The sequence below is a fragment of the Pseudorca crassidens genome, chromosome 3, assembly GCF_039906515.1.
Source record: "Pseudorca crassidens isolate mPseCra1 chromosome 3, mPseCra1.hap1, whole genome shotgun sequence".
NCBI classification, from domain to species: domain Eukaryota; kingdom Metazoa; phylum Chordata; class Mammalia; order Artiodactyla; family Delphinidae; genus Pseudorca; species Pseudorca crassidens.
Genome location: NC_090298.1, coordinates 163,916,929 through 163,930,193, shown reverse-complemented (window position 1 = coordinate 163,930,193; position 13,265 = coordinate 163,916,929). Strand labels below are relative to the sequence as shown.

General features: G+C 60.1%; 1 protein-coding gene across 7 annotated transcripts in view; it reads left to right on the top strand.

Annotated features, from left to right (window-relative positions):
* The window catches only part of ADGRL1 (adhesion G protein-coupled receptor L1), a 44,776-nt gene that overhangs the window by 23,215 nt on the left and 8,296 nt on the right, over positions 1 to 13,265 (top strand). For 2 of the 7 annotated variants that reach the window (XM_067733572.1, XM_067733569.1), the window contains exons 4-11: positions 1,805 to 1,914; positions 5,583 to 5,600; positions 9,201 to 10,001; positions 10,850 to 11,164; positions 11,931 to 12,034; positions 12,321 to 12,506; positions 12,835 to 12,873; positions 13,043 to 13,226. In XM_067733572.1, coding sequence (XP_067589673.1) covers positions 1,805 to 1,914; positions 5,583 to 5,600; positions 9,201 to 10,001; positions 10,850 to 11,164; positions 11,931 to 12,034; positions 12,321 to 12,506; positions 12,835 to 12,873; positions 13,043 to 13,226 — 1,757 coding nt within the window. The other 5 variants (XM_067733570.1, XM_067733575.1, XM_067733571.1 and 2 more) reach the window with 5 other exon arrangements.

The window sequence follows — 13,265 nt, the reverse complement described above, 5'->3', positions numbered from 1 at the left end:
CTGAGCAGGGTGGTCACGGGGGCTGAGGGATTCTGATGAGGCCACACCTGGAGGCTCTTCATATTAGTAAGGGTCCAGCTCCACTACTCTGACGGAGACCCCCCAGGATAAACACAGTGACCTGAACAAGATCAGAACTGAAAAGGCCCTCAGCACCCGCTTCTCTCTGTCTCAGCGCTGCAACCCACCCCACCCCCACTCCCACCTCCTGGGCCAGAACTCAGTTACGGGCACTTCCTGGGCACTTCCTCCCAGCTGCACGGGAGGCTGGGACGTGCAGTCTCCCGCTGGAAAGCCAGCGTTTTTGTGTTTTTCTTTTTGTTTTCATCTTTAACGGAGGTGAAATCCACGTAAGATAAAATTCATTTTAAAGTGAACAATTCAGTGGCGTTAGTTACATTCACAATATTGTGCAACCTCTGCCTCCGTCTAGTTCCAGAACATTTTCATCACCTCAAAAGGAAACTCCGTCGCCCTTAGCAGTCACTCCCTGTTCCCCGCCCTCCCCCGAGTTCCTGGCAACCCTAATCTACTTTCCGTCTCTGAATTTGCCTGTTTTGGACATTTCATATAAATAGAACCGTAAAACACGTGGCTCCTGTGGCTGGCTTCTTTCACTGAGCGTGATGTGTTCAAGGCTCGTCCACATTGTAGTGTGTATTAGAGCTTCCTTCCTTTTTACGGCTGAATAATATTCTATCGTATGGATGTACCGTGTTTTGTTTATCCACTCATTTGTCGATGGGTTGTCTCCACCTTTTGGTGATTGTGTAAATGATGCTGCTATGAACATTCGTATACAAGCATTCGTACAGGAATACACCCGCAGTGTTACAGCAGGTGAAAGCACTTTGGGGACTAGAACTAGTTCTCTGGGTCATAGGTAACTAAGTCTCTGTTTAACCTTATGAGGTCAGTGTTATATTTTTAAAGAAGGGGGTTGAGGTGGGTGGGTATAAGCAGGTCCTCATGAGTTAAGCACTCATTGGTTAAGGGCAGGATGGAAGGGAAGACACAGGAGCCCCCTCTGCCCTGTACCTGTCAGGAAGCTCCCCCAAACCACTTGAACACACCCACAGTCAAGTCACCGTTCTGCCCAGCCGAGACTTGGCCTGCTCCAGGGAAACGGAGACCTTGACTGTGGGAACAGACAGCAAGAAACATCTCTTGTTGTCATTAACTAGGCCTCCTGTTACATGGTAGCCAGCCTCCTGAGAAGTTGACAGGGACTCGGGGGTGTTCCCCATGGGGAACCAAGGATGGCTTCAGCATGAGGTGAAGACTCTGCCCCTGTCCTGACTGCAGAGCCTCACAGCAGCGCTGTCCAAAGGGTAGGACATGTCAAGACATGGTCTGAGGTGGACACAGGCAAACACTGTGAGCATTTCATTCATAGCATCTTTGCAAAGACACCACCTTGCGTGTATGGCTTCACATCTTACTCTTCTGTGAACAAAGTGGGGGCTGTATGGTCAATATAGGAAGAAAAAGGAAAAAAAAGGACATAATGGCACTGGTGACACTCAGGATGAAAGTGATGAAGTGTGTCTGGGGAAGCAGTTTATGGGGCCACCCCTCTGGCCCAGCCCTAAGCTTCATGCCATGCCAGGGTTTAGAAATAGAAGAATCCTATCTGGTAGGAGAGAGCAGGCAGGAAACAGAAAACAATGCCCACACAAGGTCCCTGGCGTGGTCTCCACAGTTCCTTCCCAATCTGGGGTTGTCCATTCCTCTCCTGACCCTGCCCCCCCCCCCCCCCAGTTCCAGGCCTGTCTTTTGCCAGCTGCCCGTCTCTCCTCCACAGGTGTAACAACCGCACCCAGTGCGTGGTGGTCGCCGGCTCCGACGCCTTTCCCGATCCCTGTCCCGGGACCTACAAGTACCTGGAGGTGCAGTACGACTGTGTCCCCTACAGTGAGTCATCTTGTTCCTCATGCGGACGCGGGCCCTTCCCCCTTCCAGAAGCGAGTGAGGAGGAGACACCTTGAGCGCACACACACACACACACACACACACACACACACACACACACAGGGCCAAGTCGGGGCCAGGCACACGGGGGACAGCTGGGCCTGCTCCCTCCCTCACACATTCTCTTCACCCAGACACCCTTGTCCACACTGGTGTCTGCCCCACCCACACCCCCACCCTCACAGACTCTGTCCCCACCCACTGGGCACCTTCTCCAACTCTTGTTACTCTGGCCTGCTCACCCTGCTTCTTCACATGCCCTTGGGCTTATGTATACACTCCAAGGCCACACCCACGTACTCCACTTGGCACACTTATATCTCTCCTCTCCTCTCCCTGGACCTTGACCTCGCTGCCCTCTAATTCCTCTGCCTCCCTGCTCTTCTCTCACCCCTTCCCTTCGTGACCCCCTCTTACACACCTGCTCTTCCCTCTCACTCACCCCCCTTTCTCTGAGTTCCCTTTCCTTTCTCTTGTCCCCCTCACCCCTCACGTGCCCCCAGTCCTGCCCCTTCCCAGTCCTGGAAGCTGGACTCTGTACTCATACGGAGGCAGACCACCCTCTGAGGCCTGGTGGCAGATCAGGTGTGAAGGGCTAGGGGCATCTTCCACAGATTCCTAACTCTTGGTTTGTTTGCCCGTTACCACAGTCATACTTCCTGTCTGCAAAGGAAGTGCCACCATGTTGGACTGAGGGTGGCACCAGGAAGCCTGAGAAAGGTGATCTGGGGAGCCAGGGGCCTGCCATTCTTGCACCTGGCCAAGGGGAGCAAACAATGACAGGGTCTCTCCTCCTCAGCACCCCACCCTTAACGTGGCCCTTCTTTCCAGCCCTTACTCTTCCCTCCCTTTCCCCCATCATCCATCCCCTCCCCTGCACCCCCAGCTTCATGTAGGCAACCTGGAGGTAGGGCCTCCGGGCAGAGGCGGGAGGAGGCAGGGCCACCAGGGTGTCTGAGTGTGAGGGGGTAGGGGCGGGGGCGCAGGAGGCCCTGTGACTCTCCCTCCTTTCCCCTCCCACCCCAGCCTTCCCCCCTCCCCCCAACCTTTGATTTCTCCTCGCAGGTGACTGCAGACGTGCTGGGGGAGACGGGACGGCTTATGTGCTTCCATAACCTTCTTCTTTTACTCCTCACCCTTTCCTTTCAGCGACCAAGGCCTCCAGCCACTGCCTGAGAGGGACGCCCATCTGATCCTTGAAGCCTCCCCACAGCACTGGGGACACCGCCCAGCCCCATGGCTGGGGCAGCAGGGAAGGGGGGCAGGAGTTGGGGAGCGTAGCACAGTGGGGAAATCAGGCTGGGTTCGAGGCTCGGCCCCGGCCCTTGGGTTTTCTGGCTCTGAAACTTGAGCAAATGACTTAATTTCTCTGGGCCGCTGCAGAAGGAGGCGAAAGGCCAGGAGATCACGTGTGCGAAGCGCCTAACCCAGGGCTGGCCGCAGAGGCTGCTCCTGGTGACAGAGTGCTGGATGTAAACTCCTGCAGGGCAGAGGCCTCATCTTCACCCCCCCAGCGCCCAGGCCCAAGCCTGGTTCAGGATGTGCTCAGTAATGCTTTGGGTGCCCTTTCGATCCAGCTGAACCTACACCTTCCTCTTTAATGGTGGGAGGGGAATCAAACACCTTCCCTGAGGTGTTGCCCGGAGTACAGAGAACGTGGGTCAAAGCTCCTTGTGCACCGTCAGCTGTACGTGTGAGGGAAACGGTGCCTGCTTTTGATAGCCAGGTAGCCTCAGCCGTGTTGCTTCACTTCACTGGTCCCCTTTCCCCCTCTATAGACAGGGTTCTCGAAAGGCTGCCCGAGAGGTGCTTAGCACGGTTCCTGGCGCAGAGTAAGCGCCGGGCACTTGGTAGTTGTTGCTTTTCTTGTGACTCCCTCATCATGATTTTTACCAATTATTATAATTGCTATCGGTAATCAAAAATAAAACTAACAACAGATGACAAACCCAGTTTCTCCTGAAGCAGGTAAGATAAAGGGCAGGAAAAAAAGAAATCCCCTGATCCAAGTGTCATCCAAAGTGGATACCGTGCAGGGAAAGGAGCAGGAAAAAAGTTAGAGGGTGTGGGGAGGAGAGGGGCTTAGAGACCTCCTGGAGCCAAACTCCAAGTGTGGGTGGGAGGGCGTGACCCTCAGAGAGCAGGAGGGCTCAGGGGATGGGCAGCCCCCAGTCTGATGGGAGAGAGCTAGCCTGAGCCCTGGGAGAGGCAGGGGCACACATGCATACACGCACTCGTAGTCACAGACATGAAGGATGTGTCTTGGGGGGGCTGAGCTAACTCCCGGTCCCAGAAGAAGAGGGCTGGTGTTACGAGGGTGATGGAAGCCACGCCGCAGAACAGGGAAGCCGGGCACTCACTTATCCCCCAGAGTTTCTCTGAGCACCTCCTGCGTACCAGGCCCTGGATGAGGCGCTGGGAAGGGAGCCGAACACTGCTCCACCAGAGAGGTGGCAGGAGAGCGAGGCCCTGGTCAGAGGTTCCTAAGGGGTCAGGGACACAGAGCCTGGAGGGGGCGTGCCCTGGGCAGCCATGTTGCCCTGGGCTTCAGAGGCTGGGGTGACCCCAGTGCTGGTCAGGGGTGGGTGCAGGGGCTACCGTGGGAAGGGAGCAGTGGGTGTGCAGGGCTCCCTGCCACACACACATACCGGACAGGCCCGACTAACACTGGATTTGCCTTGCAGCAGAGCACAGTCTAACCATGCCCCCTTCCTCCCCCAGGTGCCGCCCGCCCATCCCAACAGCGGGCTGGGGAGCTCCCGGCTCCTGGGCCCCCAGGGGGGAGCTGGGCAGAGAAACTGAGCCTCGGGCTTGCCCCGGGGGAGTGTGGGAGCGTGTCTGTGCCCCACCTGCTGTCCTGCCCCATCTGTGATGTCCCCCCCACCCCAGCCTCTTCCCTCTCTGCCTCTGTCTCCCCCACCGGGCTCTTTGAGGCCCAGGGGGCTCTGCCTGTCCGCCTCTCTGTCATTCTGTGTCTGATGCTGCCACCCTCTCTGTGTGTTGGCTTGTTTGGGGTTCTGAGGGTTTGGGGAAACTCAGCTGGAGTCTTGCAAGGCTGGCACAGAAGGGGAAGGAGTCCAATGTGTTCTCTCTCGTGAGGCTACCAGGCCCCAGGAGGCACTGAACCCCCTCCCCTGGGCCCCTGGTTCTAGCAGGAGGGCAGCAGGCCGGGCTGAAGGGGATCTAAGTGATTCCTTCACCCTCCCCACCATCCCTGCCTGGTGCCCCCCTAAGCGGAGCCGCCTCCCAGCTGGGGCTCCCCTCCCCAGTCCCCACTGCACTGAGGGTGCCCCTTCCCATCTGAGGGCTCTGCCCCCATGCCTGCCTGTACACCCCCCTCCCCCCCACACCCCTCGTCTCTCTTGGTCTCTGTCCTCCCATGTGTCTCCCCTCCCTGTGACTGTCTCCCTGACACCCTCCCTGAAGGAAAGGACTTGGGGGGCGGGGGCTGATGCTACCTTCGGGGTTGGGGAACCAGGAGTGAGGAAAGAAAGGAAAAGGGGGCGTGTTGCCAGAAAAGAAACGAAAGCAATTTAATCTTTTTTTTTCTCTTTTTTTCTTGCACATTTTTTTTTTCAATTTGTTTTCTCTCTCTCTTCCGATGCTTAAAGTAGAAGTGGAGCAGAAAGGTAAACGCACTGTTACCAATGCTAACCCCTAACTCAGACTTTGTTTTACCTGCACCATACTTATGTGACCCACCCTCCCCTCCGGCCCCTTCTTCTCCCCCCACCCCAAACTTGGTCCAGTCGCTATTCCCCACCCCAGTGTCCCCCTGGTGGGGCAAGCCCTGGTGCAGCCGGGTGACTCCACCCTCCAGACACCTGAGGAAGCTCCTCTCTGAGCCCGGGCAGGATCTTCCGTCTCTCTCTCTGCCCCTCTCTCTCTCTCTCTCTCTCTCTCTCTCTCCCCCTCCCTCCCTCCCTCTCTCTCTCTCTCTCTCTCTCCCCCCAAGCCTCCCCACCCCCCGGCCCACCTTCCTAGTCCCTGGCCCTTGCGGGGCCGGGGGGGACCTGGCCTTCTCTCATACTTCTTTTGCCTCCTTCAGGAGAAGTGTGTAAGCATCCAGGGCGGGTGGGGAGGGAGGGACCCCCTTCCCTGGCTCCTGACCGGGGGTGAAGGGCACCGGGTGAGCCGTCTCTCTCCTCTCTTCCTCCTGCCCCCCGCTTTTGTAACATGTGTCGGGGTTCGGGGAGGCAGGGTGGAGGGGACACCTTTGTTTTCCTTTTGGGGAGCAGTTTCCTCCTCTCTCTTTCTCTCTCTCTCTCTCTCTCTCTCTCTCTGGCTCCTGGCGGCTTCAGTTCCTTCTGGTTTGGCGTTTCCAAGGCCCAGAGCTGTTTTGGAGCATGGAGTACCAGTTTCCCCCAGTCCCAACCCCTGTCCTCCACCAGCGGGGGGCCCAGCCCTGGGGAGGGGTATAAGCTGTCCCCAGCCCGGGGAGGGCAGCCTGCCAAATCGGGACGAGGGGGTGGGGGCGGGCCTCAAGGTTGGGGGAGTGAGGGGCGGGGGAGCATTTTCTCTGGTTCTGAAATACTTGCGAAGCTGCAGTCAGGGTTTCTTCTGGGCTGTTGTGGTTAGAGGACCAGGGAGAGGGGGGCGGGGGAGGTATAGGCCGGGTCGGGGACTTCCACGAGCACCATAATTTCTTGCGGGTGAAATCTCCAGCGGGGGCTGGGTAGAACTCCGTAGGGGGCAGAGCTGTCCGTTAGTGGAGTGGGGCAGGGCTGCAACTGCAGGCCTGGGCTCTTGGGGATGGCCGCTTCCTCCCCTGAAAGTTTTGGGAAATTTGCAGCTCTGAGGCAGGCAGCAGGGGCCGCGGATGGAAGGGATGACCTTTCAGGATCACTTCTGCCTTGAAATTACGGTGGTCGGTGGAGCATCCCCTTTGAGGGAGGTGGGGCGGGGTCCCTCCGAGCTGCTCCCCTCCCCCTTGTCCCTTCCCCCATCTCACAGAGGCCTGGGCAACCAGCCCACCGCCCTGCCCCTCACTGCACCCCTCCACTCTCTCCCTCTCTTTCTCCTGGAGTCTCTCTCCCACCCAGCACCAGACACTCTTCTTGCAGGCCCGGTGGTGGTTTGGATACGGCAGCCTGGGATCTTTTCTCTTCAAAGGGCGGGTGGGAGGAGGCTGGAGGGCAGAGGAGGTATTGGGAGCTTGGTGCTGGGGAGGGGGTCCTTGCTGGCAAAGGCCCCAGGCAGACCCTTCCTCATCTTCTCCCCCTTCCCCAGGGTAACCTCTAACCACGTTTTCCTCCGCCATGCCCTGCCGACCAGGCTAGGCTCTGAGACCTCCCACTGCCCACCCCCCCACACACACAAGCACATCTGCTCAGTCGTCACAAAGCTGGCGGGGGACCTAGCTTGGGGAGAGGGGAGACCCAGGGACAGGGGAAAAGGGCAGAGGCCAGTGTGCTGAACAGAAGGTGCAGGCCAACCCCTCAGGGCACTGGGGACAGGGAGATGGTGGAGCCCCAAGCTCCCCTCCCCCTCCTAAAACAGGGCATGCTCCTGGCTGCCTTGTGCCTGGAGACCCTTGGGTCAAAATGTCCCCCTGCTGCTGTGAAGGGAGGGCTGGATCTCCGCACCCACCCACCTGAGCCTCCTGAAGAATGAGGCTGGAAGTGGGGGAATGAGAAGTGTCCAAGCCCCCACCCCCCACGCCGGCACCAAGTCCCAGCCCTCCCTGTCCCCTCGGGGCCAGCTGCTTCGGTGACAGACCAAGCAGGAGCAGAGAATTCACTACAAACTCTCACCCTGGCCTGTCCGTGGGTTCTGCTAGCAGGGAGGTGAGAGGGAGGCCCCCAGCCATCCTGGATGGAGGGACATCACCTCTACAGGAGGAGGAGGGGAGCCTGGCCACACTGTGAAAGTCCAGACCCCCCACTGGGTCAGTAAGGGGAGGCTAGGAGCAGGCGGCGCTGGGACGTGACGGGGCAAGGGTGGGCAGGCTATTGGTGGCCAACGAGATGCAGTTGAGGTTTTCCTCCTTTTCAGGGAATGGGGGGGTGGGGCGGGGCCCCCCACCTTTCTGACATCAGCGCTGCCTTGGTCCCTCCTCCCGAGCCGGGGATGGTTGCAGGTAAATCGGGGTCAGGGCAGGGGAGGTGGGGGGGCGGGGCCTGCTGGGGGCGGGCTGGGTCTTTATCCTAGCACCTGGTTCCCTCCCTTGCCCCTTCTGAGCTGGACCTGGGACTGCCCCCCCAAGGGACCCTCAGTCGGGCCTGGGCCTTGGAGTGAATTCTCTGCTCACCCCCCTCTCTCCTCGCCAGCACTAACCCTTTCTTCCCAGGTGCTCTCCAGTGTGCCTCCCTTGGAGCCAGGACCTCGCCGAGCCCCACCACCACCACCTTGTCTCTCTTCCCTCCACACAGCTCTCCTCCCCCCGACCCAACTCTCCCGGGAGTCCTCTCCCTCCCCAAGTTCTCCCCCTCACCCCTGTGCACCAGTGTCAGTGTCTGCTGCTGAATAACCCCAATGAGAGACCCTGCCGGCTGGGGGCAGGGCTGGGCACCCTCAGGAGGGGCTGGACTTTTCCGAATACCCTTCCTCAGCTACTGATTTCATGGGTACTGGGGGTGGGGGCTGCCACAGGCTGCATCAGGAACCTCGGGTGCCTCTCCCACCCTGGAATAGAAGTGCGCTCCTGACACCCACCCACAGTGGGTACGGAAACATCACTCTACCTTGCAGTTTTTGCAGGAGGAAGAAAATGGAGTTTAAAAAAAAAATCTGTGTCCTGGTGTGGTTGGTGAAGGATGGGACCCTTGACCCCTAGCTCTTCCATAGGGGCGCAGATGATGGCGAAGGGGCAGGGCCCTGAGTCCCTGGAACCTCAAAGCCACCAGTGGCTGCAGTGAGGAAATCTTTCCACTCCTGCTTAAGGCACACGAGATCGTCTCTGGGATGCCTCTTGCCAAACCCCTTATCCCCAGCCTGTGGGGTCTCTAGCAGCCAGGGAAGGAAAGAGGGGCACTACCTCCCACCACTAACCCTGCTCTTAATGGCCTCCAGGGTTGACATCTCCAGGGAGAGGGGCAGCTGGGCGGGGCAGGGGTCCCAGCCCGGAAACCCCCTTCCCATCACCAGCCCTACCAAGCAACCGTGACTGCAGCAGCAGGAGGGGACAGCCTGGCACCCCCCTGGCCGCGTGACCAACTTGCCTCTCTCTCTCCCCCTCCTTTGCCCCTGCTCCTCTCCCCGTGTCCTCCCCGCCCACCCACCTGGCCCAGTCTTCGTGTGCCCAGGGACTCTGCAGAAGGTGCTGGACCCCACCTCGACCCACGAGTCGGAGCACCAGTCTGGCGCATGGTGCAAGGACCCACTGCAGGCGGGTGACCGCATCTACGTCATGCCCTGGATCCCCTACCGCACGGACACGCTGACCGAGTACGCCTCGTGGGAGGACTACGTGGCGGCGCGCCACACCACCACCTACCGCCTGCCCAACCGTGTGGATGGCACTGGCTTCGTGGTCTATGACGGCGCCGTCTTCTACAACAAGGAGCGCACGCGCAACATCGTCAAGTACGACCTGCGCACGCGCATCAAGAGCGGGGAGACGGTCATCAACACGGCCAATTACCACGATACCTCGCCCTACCGCTGGGGGGGCAAGACCGACATCGACCTGGCCGTGGACGAGAACGGGCTGTGGGTCATCTACGCCACCGAGGGCAACAACGGGCGGCTGGTGGTGAGCCAGCTCAACCCCTACACGCTGCGCTTCGAGGGCACGTGGGAGACTGGCTACGACAAGCGCTCGGCGTCCAACGCCTTCATGGTGTGCGGCGTCCTCTACGTGCTGCGTTCCGTGTACGTGGATGACGACAGCGAGGCGGCCGGCAACCGCGTGGACTACGCCTTCAACACCAACGCCAACCGCGAGGAGCCCGTCAGCCTGGCCTTCCCCAACCCCTACCAGTTCGTCTCTTCCGTTGACTATAACCCTCGTGACAACCAGCTGTATGTCTGGAACAACTATTTCGTGGTGCGCTATAGCCTGGAGTTCGGGCCACCCGACCCCAGTGCTGGTGAGGACAGCTCAAGTTCGCTCCCAAACGCCTCCTAGGTCCAAGGGTCGGGGGGTGCACTCTGGGACATCTTAGGGGGCCTGGAGGTGGGTTCGGGGGAGCCCTGGAGGCAATGACAGTGTGACATGGCAAGGTGACAGAGGCTGTTCTAAGCACGCAATTAACTCCTCTGACCCTCGCAGCCTAGGAGACGGGGCTTATCATTGCCCCGTTTTACAGATGAGGAAACCCAAGCACTGGGTGAGTATGGGATTAGCTTGCTCCTTTGAGGATCTGGACCAAGGACTCTGGGCTCCTAACCAAGCTGTGCTATGTCTCCTAGAGGCCTGTGCATTTCGAGCCCTGGAACCTCTTCAACCAAAATCTTGGGTGGAAGCCCAGTATCAGTAAAACAGCAAAGCCGAGCCGCCGATGTTGGCCGGGATTCGGGGCCCCTCCACAGTCTCATTCCGCCCCCTCAGCTGCCCCAAACCAGCTCTGAGCAGCCCCACGGCTCCAGGGAGTCCCATCTAATCCAAAAGGAGGAGCTGAGGCCCCCAGAGGGAAGGGACGTGGCCAGGTCAGAGAGCCCAGAGTAAGAGTAGAATGAGGACGGGAGGTGGCTGTGTACAACAGCCTCCAGACACCTCCTTCCTGGCCCGTCTTCTGTGGTTGCTCTCTCAGACTTCAAAGTACAAATGAGTGAATTTTTGCCACCTTCCAATGCTTCAGATGGTCCCAGGGGTACGAGGGACCTCTGTGGGCAGACGGGCCAGGGGAGCTCTCCCAGACCTAGTGGGGACCAGGATATCTTTCAGTAGGCCTGAAGCGTGGGGGTAACCCCATCTCATATCCCCTCTCCCTTCCAGGCCCAGCCACTTCGCCACCCCTCAGCACGACCACCACGGCCCGGCCCACACCCCTGACCAGCACAGCCTCGCCTGCGGCCACCACCCCACTCCGCCGGGCGCCCCTCACCACGCACCCTGTGGGTGCCGTCAACCAGCTGGGACCTGACCTACCTCCAGCCACTGCCCCCGCCCCCAGCACCCGGCGGCCCCCCGCCCCCAATCTGCACGTGTCCCCGGAACTCTTCTGCGAACCTCGAGAGGTGCGGCGGGTCCAGTGGCCGGCCACCCAGCAGGGCATGCTGGTGGAGAGGCCCTGCCCCAAGGGGACTCGAGGTGAGTGCAGAGCCGAGGTTACCTCCGCTGCAGCTGGCTTGGGGAGTGGCCACTGCTGGGTCTGGCCAGGGAAGGGACGGGGGACATGCCCTTAACTCAGCTCAACGTAGATGCACTTACCTGTCCATCTCCCCTGGCAGAGTGTGGGTTTCATGCAGGGGTCACGCCTGATGTCTGCAGCTGTGTCCCCAGAGCCCAGCAGAGCTCCCAGGACACAGCAGCAGCTCAGTTAGTGCCCCATGCCTCGTCCCCCGTCCCCTCCTGCGATACTAAGCACCCGCCACGTGCAAAGCGCTGGGTGGATCCTGCGGGGAGCCCACGGGAGGTAACTTGAGTCCTGGCTTCAGACTGAAATGGAAGAGGCCCGGGAGCAGCTGGTGACAGGACACAGCAGCTGAAGTGCCCAGAGAGGGTGGAGCCAGACCGCATGCTCTAGGGATCCCAAGGGGAGGGTCAGAAGAGGCTTCGTGGGGGGGAGGGGGCTTCCAAGGCGAGCTTTGCTAGAAGGTTCCAACTGTGGTAGGCAAAGACGGAAGAGGAGCCCAGAGGGAGGGTTTAGGGGAAGAAGGAGTGGCTTATGTCACCTCAGAGTGACACCTCTCTTGACTGTCCGGCCTGCTTCATGTCTGGTCTTCCATGTTCCCCTCACCTCTCTCCTCACCCACCCGTCCCCCTCTCTCTGTCATCTCCTTTCTCCCTGCTTTGGCCCATCCTTCTCTCCTTCCCTGTGGCTCCCTTCTCTGTTCCTGTGTGTCTGTCCCTACAGGAATTGCCTCCTTCCAGTGTCTACCAGCCCTGGGGCTCTGGAACCCCCGGGGCCCTGACCTCAGCAACTGCACCTCCCCCTGGGTCAACCAGGTGGCCCAGAAGGTACCAGCAGAAGCTGCCCCTCCCAGTCAGGCGCACGTGCTCACACAGCAGGCCCTGGGTGCCCGGGCACAGGGGCACAGTGGGGGCAATGGAACAACTGGGGAGACAAGCAGGGGTCCACTCCCTGGCCTGCAGAGGGAGCAGAGATAGATGGGGAGGGAGAAGGCAGACAGGGAGAAGGGGCAGCAGAGAGAGGGATGAGAGGGGCTGAGCAGGCTGGGCGCGTGAAGAGGGAAGCAAAACGGTCCCTGACAGAGCCGGGGCATCCCACTCCCGTCTCACACAGATCAAGAGCGGGGAGAACGCAGCCAACATTGCCAGCGAGCTGGCCCGCCACACCCGGGGCTCCATCTATGCGGGTGATGTGTCCTCCTCTGTGAAGCTGATGGAGCAGCTGCTGGACATCCTGGATGCCCAGCTGCAGGCCCTGCGGCCCATCGAGCGCGAGTCAGCTGGCAAGAACTACAACAAGGTAGAGCCTGGCAGCAGGGCCAGCAGGGCAGGGGGCACTGCCCTGGGAACTTAGGAGATAGCCGGCCTGTTACCGCGGAGCTGGGCTGCCACCCATGGTGACGGGAGAAGGAAGGACAGACCCCAGGTCTACTGGGGCTCCCTCCTGAACTGCCCTGGACGGTCCTGGGGGTGTGGGCTCCCTTAGGAATGGTTCTCGCTCATGGCCTAGCCCCAGGTCAGTAGCAGAGGCAGAAGAGCAAGCTCCCTGGGGCCCAGACATGAGTGTCGGGGTTAGAGGAGTGGGGCTGGGAGACCAGCCCTGAGAGCACCTCCATCTCTTTCCCCAGATGCACAAGCGAGAGAGAACCTGTAAGGACTATATCAAGGTGAGGCTCAAGGGCTCCTGCTGGCCGAGGGGGTGGGGCAGCCCTTGTCGCTCCTGGGCAGGCCCCAGGTGGCGCTGGGGATGGAGTTTCGGAGAAGGGGGCGCAGAGCCCAGCCCAGGGAACTGGAGGATGTAGGGGGAATCACGGAGCTGCCCCCGCACCGTTGCAGGCCGTGGTGGAGACGGTGGACAACCTGCTGCGGCCAGAGGCTCTTGAGTCCTGGAAGGACATGAATGCCACCGAGCAGGTGCACACGGCCACCATGCTCCTGGATGTCCTAGAGGAGGGCGCCTTCCTGCTGGCCGACAACGTCAGGGAGCCTGCCCGCTTCCTGGCCGCCAAGCAGAACGTGGGTGAGTGCTACAGTCGCGCTAGGGCAAGTTTGGGCACAA